At 43.9% G+C, this 15,501-nt stretch overlaps 1 protein-coding gene across 2 annotated transcripts; it reads left to right on the top strand.

Annotated features, from left to right (window-relative positions):
• The first annotated feature begins 10,650 nt into the window (after positions 1-10,650).
• Positions 10,651-12,829, top strand: LOC146785283 (uncharacterized). 2 transcript variants are annotated; one of them, XM_085636406.1, is made up of 2 exons: positions 10,651-11,420; positions 11,537-12,829. In XM_085636406.1, exons 1-2 carry the CDS (start codon positions 10,770-10,772, stop codon positions 12,185-12,187), a joined length of 1,302 nt encoding a protein of 433 aa, XP_085492532.1. In that variant the 5' UTR covers positions 10,651-10,769; the 3' UTR covers positions 12,188-12,829. The 2 variants fall into 2 exon arrangements, with proteins under 2 accessions (XP_085492532.1, XP_085492533.1); XM_085636407.1 differs by having other exon boundaries at positions 10,670-11,420; positions 12,248-12,829.
• The last annotated feature ends 2,672 nt before the right edge of the window (positions 12,830-15,501 follow it).

Below are 15,501 nucleotides of genomic sequence, written 5' to 3'. Positions count from 1 at the left end.
GTTATTACAAAGAACTGTCCCAGACTGTTGATGCATGCATTATGAATTTAGCCGATATGGACATGCTGATGGGAAATGTGGTCCCACAACCATTGTGGGCTCGAATTCGGAAAGAGGACCATGCCCAAGAATTGGGGGGTGATTGGGCTGCTATACTTGCCGCAGATAGACTCCAAGTGGGTGGTGCTAAACCTGATGCCTTAATTGCAGACCTTCCCGCTAGGATTATTACCTTGATGAAAACTATGATGCCCGCTCTGCGAGTTAATTGGGACAAGTTAGCTGCCTGTAAGCAAAAGAAAGATGAAAGCGTTTCCAACTTTTTTACTCAATTTGAGGAGACGTTTCTTGATCACAGTGGTCAGGATATGAGCACGGAAGGTGGCCAATGATTATTTGTAGATAAATTTGTGTTTAATTTGCTCCCTGAACTTTCCAATAAACTGAAGGATTCCGAAAGTGCGTGGTCCGTTTCCTCTTCTGCACAGATATTGGCTACTGCTCAGTATTATGAAAATAGGGATAAAGAGGAAAAGGACAAATTTGATAAAAAGACTAAGGAATTAAAAACGAAAGTTCTTTTTCAACAGGCTTATCCCCCTCGCCCTGCTCTGCGTCAGTTCCAGCCGCTTCCCCAAGTCCAGAAGCTGTTGCAAAAACCTGAGCCCTTTGTTCCCCGGCCCCCACTGGGTCCAAATCAATGCGCTTATTGTAAGGAGGAAGGTCACTTCAAAAATAGTTGCCCGGTTTTGTTGCAGCGTGCTGGTGGCATGCCTGGGCCGCGAGGCCGAGGTGGCTACCAGTCAACACCCAGGGGTAGGGGGCGAGGCACATCATCTCAAGACCAGCGTTCCTTTTCCCCTCAAAACTCCATGAATTATTTTGATCAGCATAATGCTAAGTCTGCCCATTATTACAATGATGATTATTATACCGAGGGTGAGAGTCAGGGTTTTCATACTAGCTAGGACAGCCATAAACAAAGTGAGGGAGTCATATCAGTTCCAGTGGACCAAAATGGGCCTTATGTTAAAGTCATTGCACTAGGTGTTTCAGAGCCATTTCTATTGGACACTGGTGCAACGAAGAGTTCTATCATCCACTCTAAACTCCCTGGGGCACCTTTGTCTGGCTTAACAAATGTTTCTGTAGGATTTTCTGGCGCCCCAGTTCATAACCCAGTTTCTTGTCCTCTGCCCATCTCAATAGGTCTTTATGATTTGGAGGCTCCGCTTATTTTGACAACTGGTTGTGGTGAAAATTTGTTAGGTTTGGACTTGTTAAAAAGACTGTACTCGACATTGCATTGTTCCCCTTCTGGTGTACACCACACTTTAGGTAAGAAATTGATTTCCCCGGCGTATTTGTCTAAAGACCAACTCCCCCCTGAATTGCGCTCCCTTCCTGCAACCCTCTGGGCTACAGGTCCCAATGATGTTGGTCTTCTGCGGATTACGCCCTACATCGTCACCCTCAAATCCAATGTTAAGTTACCCCGCATTCCACAGTACAAGATTTCCAGTGATGGTGAAAAAGCTCTATTAGCTATTACTTATGATTTGGTTCAGAAAGGCGTAATTGAAGAGACAAGGGGAAATGTATGCAATAGTCCTGTTTTACCTGTTCTTAAACGCACTGACTCTTCCCAGCCACCCGTTTATCGTTATGTGATTGACCTCCGGGAGGTCAACAAGATTGTTGTACCCCAATTTCCTGTCGTCCCAGATATCACTGCCCTATTGACAATGATACCTGCTTCGGCTGCTTGGTTTTCTGTTATCGACCTTAAGAATGCTTTCTTCAGCATTCTTATTGCTGAGGAAAGTAGGGATATTTTCGGCTTCTCTTTAGGAGGCCGAAGTTTCCGGTTCAAGCATGCTCCTCAAGGCTAATGCGAAAGTCCCTCCATTTACAGTCTTGCTTTGAAAACGCAGCTTGATGCTTTCTCTTTGCCCCCAGGTGCCACCCTTATTCAATACGTAGATGACCTGTTGGTTGCTGCTGATTCTGAGGACACTTGTAAACAGGTTACTATTTCACTGTTACGTCACTTGTCTGACCTTCATCACAAGGTTTCACCCTCTAAATTGCAAAATTGTCGCCAAGAGGTTACCTATCTAGGTCATCTCTTGTCGAACGAGGGACGGCGATTGACCCCAGAACGTATCCAAGAAATTGCTCAAATGTTTGTACCATGTACACAAAGGGAGGTGCGTGTCTTTATGGGCATTACCTCTTATTGTAGACATTGGATTCCAAATTTTTCTTTGGTGGCGAAACCTCTGTTGGCACTGACTCTCAAAGATACACCCCAACCTCTCCCTTGGACTGCGGAATGTCAGAAAAGTTTTACTGATTTACGTACTTCCTTGTGCTCTGCTCCTGTGTTAGGTACTCCTGATTACAGTAAGCCTTTCACACTCTACGTTCATGAGAGAGAAGGTTGCGCATTGTCAGTTTTAACGCAACCATTTGGAGACAAGCAGCGCCCATGTGCCTATTTTTCGGCCACACTAGACCCAGTGGCCAAGGCGTTACCCAGTTGTCTGAAAGCCACAGCAGCAGCAGCAGTTTCCATTTGCCAGTCTGCTGGATTGGTACTCGATAATACTCTTATTGTCATGGTGCTGCATGCAGTAGATACTCTCCTAAATAGAACAAAGATTCAGCACCTTACGAGCTCCCGCTTGTCAGGGTACGAGCTGACGCACTTGGCCAGTCATGTACATATTAAACGATGCAATACCCTAAACCCAGCCACACTGTTACCGATCCCAGTAGAAACAGGTACTCAGGAGCAGCATGATTGTTTCCTCCGCACAGAGGAGGAGACAAAAGGTAGAGTGGATCTAAAGGACACTCCCCTCCTGGACCCGGATGGGATCCTATGGGTGGATGGTTCTTGTTTCAAGCTCCCCAATGGTGAGACGACTTCGGCCCATGCAGTCACTACTTTGTACACAATTGTGGAAACAGCACCCATTAGGCACAATTCAGCCCAGGCAGCTGAATTCATAGCTCTGACTAGAGCTTGTGTGTTGGCTGAAGGAAAGAGAGTGAATGTGTTCACTGATAGCCAGTATGCGTTTGGAGTGGCCCACAGTTTTGGTCGCCTGTGGAGGGAAAGAGGATTTCTCACCTCCCACGGCACTAAGATACAGCATGTTCAGTTGATAAATGACCTTCTCGAATCACTCACCTTGCCCACTCAGATAGCAATTGTCAAATGTAGTGCGCATAAGAAAATCACTGATGATGTGGGTCGAGGAAATGCTTTTGCAGACCAGACGTTTTACAAGAGACAATGGTCCCTGAAAGCAAAGGAGTATATCAAGCAACAATCAATATAGCCACAATAGGTACTATATTATAGCCTATGCCCAGCCGGACAAGGCAGCTTTAATAAGAAACAATGTATTTAAATGATCAGACAAATGTAAGCAAAGTATTGGTGGGACACAAGCCTGTATCCTATGGCTTACATATCAAGAGGACATACATTTTTGAAAAAACAAACAGGCAATTGAAGCGATGTTTCTATGTCAGAGAATAACAGGTAGTGAAACATCTTAGTATAAAGCTAGTCACCTTCACGACATTTTATACACACAAGTAGTCATAGTGTAAGGTGAACAACATAGTCGACGACGTTTCGATCCTTACTGGGGGGGTGTTAGGATCATCATCAGGACTGATTAGTATAATTGCCTATAAAAATGCCTGAATTAACAACAATTAACTCAAAAAACCAACATAGTACAATAAGGAAGGAAAGAATGGGGGAAAAAATTGGAAAAAACAACATAATGGTTAAGGTTAAATGAATTAAAACAAAACATAAGACAATGTATGTCAGAACACGAGCTAGTCATGATAGAATTGACGTAGTGAACTATGAGGCACGGAACGATTGGGGAAAATTTTTGGGGTGGAACATGCTTCGTAGGAGGTCGTGTCAGTGATCCAAGGTAGTGGTTACCGCGAGTGAAAAAGGATCTCGTCGGTGGAGAGGTGCGTGGCGTATAACATGCTTAAGAGGAGGGCGTGTCTGAGACCGACAGTTGTCAATAACGCAGGTGAAAAAGATTCTCTACACTGGAGGCTGTATTGAGTGAGCATTGCGTGAGTGGCGAGTGTCCATAAACAGGAGCGAATTACCTCAAGCTGTCAAGGATTACAGCAAGAATGATATTTCGGCTTGGTTATTAAACCTAAGCGAGTTTAAAATCAGGGAATCGGTCTGTAAGGAGAAATTAGAGAGTCATAACCGGAACCGGGGAGGGCGGGAATACTATGCAGAAAAGGTGAAGGGCTTACCTAGGGCCGCAATGGTAAATATCAACGCGGTAGCGATAATCTGCCGGGGAAAAATAAAATGAGGCGAATTAAAGGGAGGGACCACATCGCATTGAAGTGGTGCGAAGCCGGCGGTTGAAAAACGATAATCTTACCTCAATATGGTAAAGGATTCGCGTGCCGGGGAAACGGCGGGGCAGCGTGTCGGTCAATGCCGGATGGGTTGTGGTGAGGGAGTGCAAAAGCCGGTATAATGTGATAGTGGCTTGATCAGGTGATCAGTCACATGATCGGCTGGTGGTTACTGGTAGTGCAGTGCCAGCGAGTGAGGGAGAGCCGGACTAATTTGGGCGCCATGTTGGGTGAGTGAAAAGCGGCGCGAAGTGATGATAAAAACGACGAATTGAGTGCAGTGGTGGTAAAAGGTCAGACCATGCCAAACTGGGAGCTGGTATCATATACAAAGGTATATAAGCCATTACACTTCCGTATTTCTTAAATTATGGCAGTGGTTCTGTATTTGTTTCCTGATTTCAGGGCAGTTCCATATGACAAATCACAGTAAGGAGGTCCAGTCCTCTAAACGGTTCAGTCCTCTGTGAATGCTTCCCGTTTTCAGAATCCATTTTAATTCTTCCTTGTTCAGGAGTTGAGATATATCTGCACCTCTGGGAGGAATTTTGACAACAGAAACAACTGTCCAACGAATGTCGTCCTCAGTGTGGCCAGCTGATTCAAAATGTTCCACCAGTGGTGCGTTTGGTGTTTTGCACCTCAGTCTGCTTCTGTGTTGGCAGATTCTGATCCGGATTTTTTGTGTTGTTTGTCCTATATAAATCATTTCACAAGGGCACAGAATTGCGTAAATGACATTACAGGTATTACAATTACTGAAATGATTATGGGGTTTACGTATGTTACCAAACACAAACTCTTTACAGTCAGAAGTGAATCCACATACAGAGCAATTGCCACACTTGTTGTGCCCAGTAACAGCGGGTAAGGACCAATGATCAAGGAGGGTGCCGGTGTTTCTAGTATCAGGGAGTGCCGCTCTAATCAGATGGTCTTTGATATTTTTATTTCTCTTGAAGGCAAAGAGAGGTCTCTCAAGGTTTAGTATTCCAGCATTTAACACATTCCAGTGTTTGAGAATACTTTTGCGTACTTTGTTGGAAGATGGAGAAAATGTGGTGACGCATACTAGGCGGTTTTCTCTTTTCTTGATTTTGGGTTCCAAGAGGACATCCCTTGGACAGTACCATGCTCTTTTCAAGGCACTACGGATGAGCTTTTTTGGGTATCCTCTTGAGGTTAGTTTGTCGCTTAGTGTTTTGGCTTCCCTGAAATAATCCTCCTTAAGGGTGCAATTGCGTCTGATACGTAAGTATTGTGAATAGGGAAGAGAGTCTTTTAGGGCCCTTGGGTGACTGCTGCTGTATTTCAGAAGAGTGTTACGCTCGGTGGGTTTCCTGAAGAGGCTAGTGATCAGGTGTCCATCATCATGTGTTATGTTTAAATCAAGAAATGGTATGGATGTTTTGTTGTACGTGAGTGTGAATTTGAGACCACCACAGTTATTGTTGAGCCAATGGAGAAAGTTAATAAGCATAGTTTGGGTATCGTGCCAGATGAAAAAGATGTCGTCTATGTAACGTTTCCAAAGTGTTATTGCAGACTGGAAGGGGTTCTGTTGGGCCATTATGTAATTGACCTCAAGGGCATTCATATAAAGGATAGCCAGATTCGGTGCAAAAACTGCTCCCATGGATGTTCCCTTGGTTTGTTGGTAGTAATGACCGTCAAATAGAAAAAAGTTTCTAGTCAAACAGATCTCAAGGAGTTGCAAGATGAAAACAGTAGGGACAGCATGTGGTCTAATGCGGGTGTCTAAAGTAGTTTCAATGATAAGTAATGCATCTCGTTGGGGAATGTTTGTATAAAGTGACTCAACATCTAGTGTGCAGAGTGTGTCGATAGAGGGGTTGAAGCTGTGATTCTCTACTAGGGTAATCATCTGCATACTGTCTCTAACGTAGTAAGTGGTAGATGGAACAAACTCCTTGATAAAGTAGTCCACATAAAGGCCCAATGGCTCTAGGATAGACCCGCAGCCTGACACGATGGGCCGTCCAGGGGGTTTGGAACTATCCTTGTGAATCTTTGGTAAAGTGTAGATGACTGGTGTGCGTGGGGCCTTGGTATTAAGAAAATCGTATTCATGTTTGGATAAAAAACCTTGTTCCAGACCTGATTTGGTGGTCTGTTGAATAATCTGTCTAAGCTCATTTGTGGGGTTCGTGGGAAGTTTGGAATAGTGATCAGTGTTTCCCAGCTGCCTCAGTATTTCATTTTTATAGGTTGTAGTATCTTGTAGTATTATGCCCCCGCCTTTATCGGCAGGCTTGATAACCAATAAGGCGTTGGACTTGAGAGTTTGAAGTGCTGTTTTCTCTTCCAGTGCAATATTGTACGGGATGAACTGGTGTTCTGTCGCTAGTTGGGAGAGGTCTTTAAGTACCAATTTCTCAAAGCAGGAAACCTCAGATGGAACCATGCTGGCCGATGGGGAGAAAGTGGATGGGGGTCTCAAGGGGGTGTTGGATGTTTTAGGTGGGAGAGGATTAAACAGAAAATAGCTCTGTAGTCTGATCTTACGGAAAAACCTAAGCACTTCAGTTTGCAGGTCCAAAAAGTTAGTCCTAGTCGTGGGTACAAAGGAAAGACCCTTGCTAAGAATGGATAATTCAGATTCATTCAGTTGAAATTTTGTGAGGTTGAATATAGGGAGTGAGAGGTCGGTTTGTGTCTGGCTGGAGGAGTCACTGCTGTGTAACTCTGGAGAACAACCTACCAACGGTAATAATTGCGTCGGGTTTGTCATTCTCCTGGGGGGTTTTGCCAATGGGCACGTTTCAACCCTCCTCTTCTCGGAGGTTCGTTTGGGCCACGACCTAAAAAAGAAGGGGTTGAAGAATGTGGGTTGGTAGGTGCTCTGTTTGCACTACTCGTACCTTCGCCGGGATCCGAGTTATCGGATGAGTCAACTGAAGTGTCAGAAAAACCGACTAGGGTATTACCTTTGTTGAATCTGCCCCAAGGACGGTTGTAACGTTGGTTGTTATAGGACCTATTGGTATAGAAATCCTTAGTAAGATAAGGGTAAGTGCGTTCAGTAGAGTAGGATTTGATATCCTTTTTCACTTTGGTGGATTTTTTGTTTTGTTCTATTCTGAAAAATTCATCCACTGTTTTTTGTATTTGTTCTAACAATTTTTTGCTGTCTGATATGGTGTCGCTAGTTGTTAGTTGTTGTTCAATGTCAGTTATCTCATCCAGAGTTTTTGAGTTCCTCTGTCGCTGTATCTATACCTAGGACTAGCCAGTGTCTCGAGCAGGTTGTACTAATGTAACTAAAATTGTTAATATATTTTGGGATATCCGTAAAAATACCAGGTACGTTTCTGACTTGGAGGCCGGTGGGAATAATATTAGCTTTCAGGTACTCCGTGAGCATCCGTATCATAAGTTGTAACCTAACAGACTTTTTCTTAGTTTTTTCTAGTTGTTCAGATAGGGTGGAACTGATTTCTTGGGGAGCATTGGTGGAGTCAGCAAAGAGGGAAGGACCTTCTAAAATTTTCTTAATGTATTCGTCCGTGTAGAGAGGTGCGTGATCTGACATGACAAAGAAAGGACGTGGAGGAGAGAGAATCTAGATATGGTAGTCAGAGGGAGAGGAAAGTGACCCACTATTCAAGAGAAAAGGGGGATAAGAGCGTGAGCCCTTGCAATCCAGCGATTGCGCTTAATCTGTAAAGAAGGCACAAGGGCACCCAAAGCAATTGGTCAGGGACCTTGGGAGGTTGCGTTTTACAAGAGACAATGGTCCCTGAAAGCAAAGGAGTATATCAAGCAACAATCAATATAGCCACAATAGGTACTATATTATAGCCTATGCCCAGCCGGACAAGGCAGCTTTAATAAGAAACAATGTATTTAAATGATCAAACAAATGTAAGCAAAGTATTGGTGGGACACAAGCCTGTATCCTATGGCTTACATATCAAGAGGACATACATTTTTGAAAAAACAAACAGGCAATTGAAGCGATGTTTCTATGTCAGAGAATAACAGGTAGTGAAACATCTTAGTATAAAGCTAGTCACCTTCACGACATTTTATACACACAAGTAGTCATAGTGTAAGGTGAACAACATAGTCGACGACGTTTCGATCCTTACTGGGGGGGTGTTAGGATCATCATCAGGACTGATTAGTATAATTGCCTATAAAAATGCCTGAATTAACAACAATTAACACAAAAAACCAACATAGTACAATAAGGAAGGAAAGAATGGGGGAAAAAATTGGAAAAAACAACATAATGGTTAAGGTTAAATGAATTAAAACAAAACATAAGACAATGTATGTCAGAGCACGAGCTAGTCATGATAGAATTGACGTAGTGAACTATGAGGCACGGAACGATTGGGGAAAATTTTTGGGGTGGAACATGCTTCGTAGGAGGTCGTGTCAGTGATCCAAGGTAGTGGTTACCGCGAGTGAAAAAGGATCTCGTCGGTGGAGAGGTGCGTGGCGTATAACATGCTTAAGAGGAGGGCGTGTCTGAGACCGACAGTTGTCAATAACGCAGGTGAAAAAGATTCTCTACACTGGAGGCTGTATTGAGTGAGCATTGCGTGAGTGGCGAGTGTCCATAAACAGGAGCGAATTACCTCAAGCTGTCAAGGATTACAGCAAGAATGATATTTCGGCTTGGTTATTAAACCTAAGCGAGTTTAAAATCAGGGAATCGGTCTGTAAGGAGAAATTAGAGAGTCATAACCGGAACCGGGGAGGGCGGGAATACTATGCAGAAAAGGTGAAGGGCTTACCTAGGGCCGCAATGGTAAATATCAACGCGGTAGCGATAATCTGCCGGGGAAAAATAAAATGAGGCGAATTAAAGGGAGGGACCACATCGCATTGAAGTGGTGCGAAGCCGGCGGTTGAAAAACGATAATCTTACCTCAATATGGTAAAGGATTCGCGTGCCGGGGAAACGGCGGGGCAGCATGTCGGTCAATGCCGGATGGGTTGTGGTGAGGGAGTGCAAAGGCCGGTATAATGTGATAGTGGCTTGATCAGGTGATCAGTCACATGATCGGCTGGTGGTTACTGGTAGTGCAGTGCCAGCGAGTGAGGGAGAGCCGGACTAATTTGGGCGCCATGTTGGGTGAGTGAAAAGCGGCGCGAAGTGATGATAAAAACGACGAATTGAGTGCAGTGGTGGTAAAAGGTCAGACCATGCCAAACTGGGAGCTGGTATCATATACAAAGGCATATAAGCCATTACACTTCCGTATTTCTTAAATTATGGCAGTGGTTCTGTATTTGTTTCCTGATTTCAGGACAGTTCCATATGACAAATCACAGTAAGGAGGTCCAGTCCTCTAAACGGTTCAGTCCTCTGTGAATGCTTCCCGTTTTCAGAATCCATTTTAATTCTTCCTTGTTCAGGAGTTGAGATATATCTGCACCTCTGGGAGGAATTTTGACAACAGAAACAACTGTCCAACGAATGTCGTCCTCAGTGTGGCCAGCTGATTCAAAATGTTCCACCAGTGGTGCGTTTGGTGTTTTGCACCTCAGTCTGCTTCTGTGTTGGCAGATTCTGATCCGGATTTTTTGTGTTGTTTGTCCTATATAAATCATTTCACAAGGGCACAGAATTGCGTAAATGACATTACAGGTATTACAATTACTGAAATGATTATGGGGTTTACGTATGTTACCAAACACAAACTCTTTACAGTCAGAAGTGAATCCACATACAGAGCAATTGCCACACTTGTTGTGCCCAGTAACAGCGGGTAAGGACCAATGATCAAGGAGGGTGCCGGTGTTTCTAGTATCAGGGAGTGCCGCTCTAATCAGATGGTCTTTGATATTTTTTTTCTCTTGAAGGCAAAGAGAGGTCTCTCAAGGTTTAGTATTCCAGCATTTAACACAAGTAGTATAGGTTGTATACTACTCGTCACCATGTATTTTTTGACAGGTGGCCACGCCCCTTTGACCACGCCCCTTTGGTCCGTGTGTCTATATTGGACGCGTTCCAAGTCTGATTTTAATCGGGGTTTTAATCGGTCCTTATAACGTATTGATAAGATTATAGCATTTTATTGTTTTATAGGTCGTTATTTTGTGAATCATGGCTTATAAAATGATACGGCGATGAAATCAAAAATAAAAATAAAAAAATAAAAAAAATAAAAAGCGTATAAAACGATAAGTTAGGATTTGTGAATCAAGGCTTATAAAATGATACGGCGATGAAATCAAAAAGCGTATAAAACGATAAGTTAGGATTTGTGAATCAAGGCTTATAAAATGATACGGCGATGAAATCATAAAGCGTATAAAACGATAAGTTAGGATTTGTGAATCAAGGCTTATAAAATGATACTGCGATGAAATCAAAAACGTATGAATCGACCACGCATGCAGGAGGGTTGCTAAGAAGTGGGGGTAGTGTGAAATACGAGTCTACAAACATACCGCGGGGCGTGTCTAGTATGTTCACAGAGGATATAAGCCAGCATTCCGAGGACCGTGTGTTAAGAAACCCCCGCTTTTTTCCGACAAAGAAAAGCTCGAGCTTTAAGACAACTTTGAGAATGTCTTGCTCTAGCGTGGAAGCGGGGCCCCTTGGAGAAACTATAACAGCGATGCTGAAGGAAGCGGCAAATGCTGCAGACGACGCTGCAGAACTCGACGATAGTGATAAGGAAAATTGCGCGCCAACAACGCCTGCGGGTACTACGTCGGAGATGTCGTCGGCGATGCTGAATAAAAAGCCCGAGACAGACGTCGAGGCATCGGCTATGCCGAATATAAAGCCCGAGACCGGAGCCTGCGAAGAGGCGGTTGGTGGCGTTGCTAAAATGGCGTGCAATACCTCCGATGCTACAGACGGCGGTGGAAGAGCGGAACCAAGTGAAGATGACGAGGGTATTGACCTGCAAGAGCCTGAACCCGAGGACTCCAGCGACTGTACAGAGATGGATTCCGGAGAAGAATCTGTAAACGAAACAGAAAAGTGCGAAGTTGGAAAACGAAAAGTAAGTACGAACCGCAATTTTTCGGCAAATCCTCTGGGGTGTTTAAGAGTGTGATGATGAGGCGTGTAGTTGTGAGGAAGGCTGAGGTCGAAAAACCCCTTTTTTCTTTTTATCAGCAAAAGAGAGGAGGAGGAGCCCCAGGCGACAAAACCGCTAGCACGACTATGGAAGTCACACAGCCATCGCTACGTTTTTCATGTCTCTGCTGCTCAAGACAGAAAAAACTTGCCGTAACGCATAAAAACTGCAGCTGTAAGCGCTTAGACGCAATTGTACAATTTTGTCGTGGTGAAAGTTGGAGCACGGATCGATATCGCGGACTTTTGACAGCGATAGCCGCGATCATAAAATTGTGCTTAAAGGCGGGGTGGTACGACGAATGCGAAGGTTGTAAAATTGACGACCCGAGTCAGTTGCATCACGACTGTCTCACGACGGGTGATGAATATGAAGACAGTTTGATACGGAAACTATGTTACAAGCTGGACCCCTATAAGATTATGGCGACGTTGGGGGCGGTCTATGGCTTGAAAGAAATGTCAGTACCCGAAGATTGTAGTAAGATGATTGCGAATGTTTTAAAGTATATTAAGAGAGTACAGTCCCCATCAGAGCATGTGAAAAGTATGTATGAAGCGGGTGATGAAGACATACGCTTGATAATGAAACAGCATTTGAGAAGGAAGAATTACCGTAGATATTTTAAGATCAAGTATCTTTACAGGAGTTTAAAACCGAGGAACATGACATTTCTTAATGTAGAGTAAATGAAAACATGATGATCTTCGCGATTGCTACTATTATGTATGTGTGTTTTTCCGTTGCAGGAAAGTGTGTTTCGACACATGGTTGAGATCGGCGTGCGACCGAGCGTTAGATGCCTGGAAGACGCTTTTTATTTTCTGATCAGAGCAAAGATGGCGTACCCCAAACCAGTGTTTCGCCCGACCGCGCTATGTCGTAACAAGCGATGTGAAATCATCGAAGAGCTTGAAAAAGAACTGGGTCAGAAACCTAGAGGCTTTTACGACGTTGAAAAGAGCAAAATCTTCTTGGGCGCTGACGACGTGCTCGAAGATTGCATCGACAATTATATCAGGCGGACATTTTGCACCCTAGGAACTACTCTGAATAAGAAACAGTTTTTCAATTTCATGAATACAATATCTGATTTGTTTTGTCGAGCCTTCTTGAAGGGGCGTGGGGAGGATGTAAGAAGACTGGTACCGTTCATAGCTAGCAAAATCCAAATATTGATTCTACGTCACGAGTTTTTGAGAGCATTGTGTTAAATATCTATGTTTTTATCGTTATTATCGTTTATAGCGCTGTACATTCCTATATTACCAGTTTAAATCATACACTGTTTAATTCGTGTGTTATTAAATAATCTACTATTGTAAAATAAACCGGCTTCTAGTTCTGATTATTTGATAAAGAAAAATAATAAAACAAAAGTGAATTAATAGAATAGGGGGGGCGGGAGTAGGGGTTGCGGTATTTTAGTTCAAGAAGCGCTACGATGCAGAAGCTTTTCAAAAGAGTTTATTACAACCCCTCGAAAGTTGGTAGTTTTGGCGGTGTAGAAGCCTTGTACAAGGAGAGCAAAATCCACAACGACGGTGTTAAAAGAACACAGGTACGCGACTGGTTATCGGGCGAAGATGCCTACACGCTACATAAGGGGTCGAGAAAGCGCTTTCAAAGACGGCGTGTGATAGTCAGCGGCTTAAATCATCAATGGCAAGCGGACCTTCTAGACGTCCGTGAACATGCCGCGGTTAATGATGGTGTAAAATTTATATTAACGGTGATAGACGTACTGTCAAAGTATGCATTCGCCGTTGGCCTGAAGGAAAAATCGGGGAGCTCGGTCACAAAAGCCTTTGATTACATTTTCAGCAGCGGGAGAATTCCTAAAAAGTTACAAACAGATAGAGGAAAAGAGTTTGAAAACAAGACGCTAAAAGCTCTGCTGAACAAGTATGGTGTAAAACATTTTGTTACAAACAACGAAGTGAAGGCGGCGATTGTAGAAAGATTCAACAGAACTCTCAAGGCACGAATTTGGCGGTATTTTACAGCGTACAACACATTTCGTTATATAGATCGTTTACAAGATTTTATTGAAAGTTACAATCATAGCTATCATAGAACCATTAAGACGTCCCCTGTAGAAGTATCCCCGCAAAATGAGTTGAAAATTTGGAGAACTGTGTACGGGTCCGTGTTCACCAACAACCCTGTTTCAAAAAACACTCTCAAAAAAGGTGATCATGTTAGGGTATCTAGATGCAAGGGGGTATTTCAAAAGGGGTATGAGCAGACTTTTACAGATGAGATCTTTGTGATAGACAAGATTTCCAAGCATTCAGGCGTTACAGTTTTTAACTTAAAAGACTATGCTGGGGAGGAGGTCGAAGGGTGTTTTTACAAAGAAGAGCTGCAAAAAATAAAACAGGATCAAGATCGTGTGTACCGTATTGAGAACGTTTTGGCAAAGAAGGGGCACGGGGCACAAAGACAGTGCCTAGTTAAATGGCGGGGATGGCCTGATAAATTTAATAGTTGGGTCTCTGAGAGTGAATTAAAGGATATACAAAGTCTACAACAGCGGATATAGGCATTTAGGTACCGCGGAAGCGCCATGGAGGTCGGACCTTTTTATCTGACGCTCCCGAGTAACGCGTCTTTGGACACTTTCCCTAATAACAAAATTTCAAATTTTACGGTGAAACTAGCAAAACCTATTCATCTACAAGGAGATTGGGAGGTGGCCCTAACAGAAATTCAGTACCCGCACACGTGGGACACTTTTGAAACAGAGGATGTTAGATTTACGGTGGTACGCAAGAAGGAAAGCGCCCACGAACTTTCTTTCCCGCCGGGGCACTATGACAACATACGAGACATTGTAGAAGTAATGAATAAATCCATTGGTAACATATCGGAACTTGTTGACCTTAGATTAACGTATGAACCACGACTTCGAAAAGTGCAGTTGAGGAATGCTCAAGACTATGGTATTTTGGTGCGTGAAAAACTGGGGAGAGTGTTGGGGCTGACGCCTAACGTTCACCACTCTTCATCAGCGGGGAAAGCCTACACGGATGTACACGGCGGATTTTATATGATGTTTGTATACTGCGACGTGATAGAGCATCAGAGAGTGGGGGATAGCTACGTGCCTCTCCTCCGGTGCGTGGAAATCACAGGCAAGAATAATAGCATGATAAACATCATTTACACCAAAAGAGATTATGTACCGATCAGCAAAAAACATTTTCACACAATAACTTTGGAACTGAAGGACGATTTGAACACTAATATAAGATTTAAAGTGGGTAAAGTCATAGCGAAGCTTCATTTCAGGCCGCGACGTGGTGAAGTGTACTAGAATAATGATTTTACCTGAAAATTACGGCGACGCGTCGCTCTATAGGGATTACTATAGAGCACAAGCCGGCTCAGGCCTCCCGGGGTTCCACGGGGCACCTATTATGTACGGGGCGGGTGTTGGCGGTATATTCAGAAGCCTTTTCAGAAAAGCAGTACCGCTTTTAAGAAGAGGGTTCCAGTTGGTAAAACCGCACGTGAAAACCGCTGCAGCAAATATTGCCCGAGACGTCGCAGGGCACGTTTCGGGGGCGGTGATGAAAAAGTTTACCAAAACGGGTCAAGAAGGCTCAGGTTTAATCTATCTCGAAAGAGGAAGGAAGAGAAAAAGGGGTGTATCACTAAGGGGGCCGCCCGCGTTCCTTCAAAGCGTTGTGAAGCGCCGGCGACCGGCTCAAAAGAGTTCGCTTAAGACCCGGAGAAGACACGGAAAAAAACGAGTCTCTAAGGGCAACATATTTTAAATCGGACCATGGCCTCCGTCCCTTGCGGTTCCCAGGAATGCACAAAGTCAGAGTTGGACCTATTCCAAGTACCACCAACGCAAACCAGCATTGAAAGTTCTCTATATGTCGAAGTACCGCCACTTTCAGCCCTGTCAGACACAGCCCCCTTAGAGTTCTTCATAGCTCGGTCGGATGACTACCTGGACCTTTCAGCTACCCTGATTTATCTGTCGTGCAAA

The sequence above is a fragment of the Triturus cristatus genome, chromosome 11, assembly GCF_964204655.1.
Source record: "Triturus cristatus chromosome 11, aTriCri1.1, whole genome shotgun sequence".
NCBI lineage: Eukaryota > Metazoa > Chordata > Amphibia > Caudata > Salamandridae > Triturus > Triturus cristatus.
Note: the sequence above shows the minus strand (reverse complement) of the source record. Positions and strands in the feature narration are given on the sequence as shown.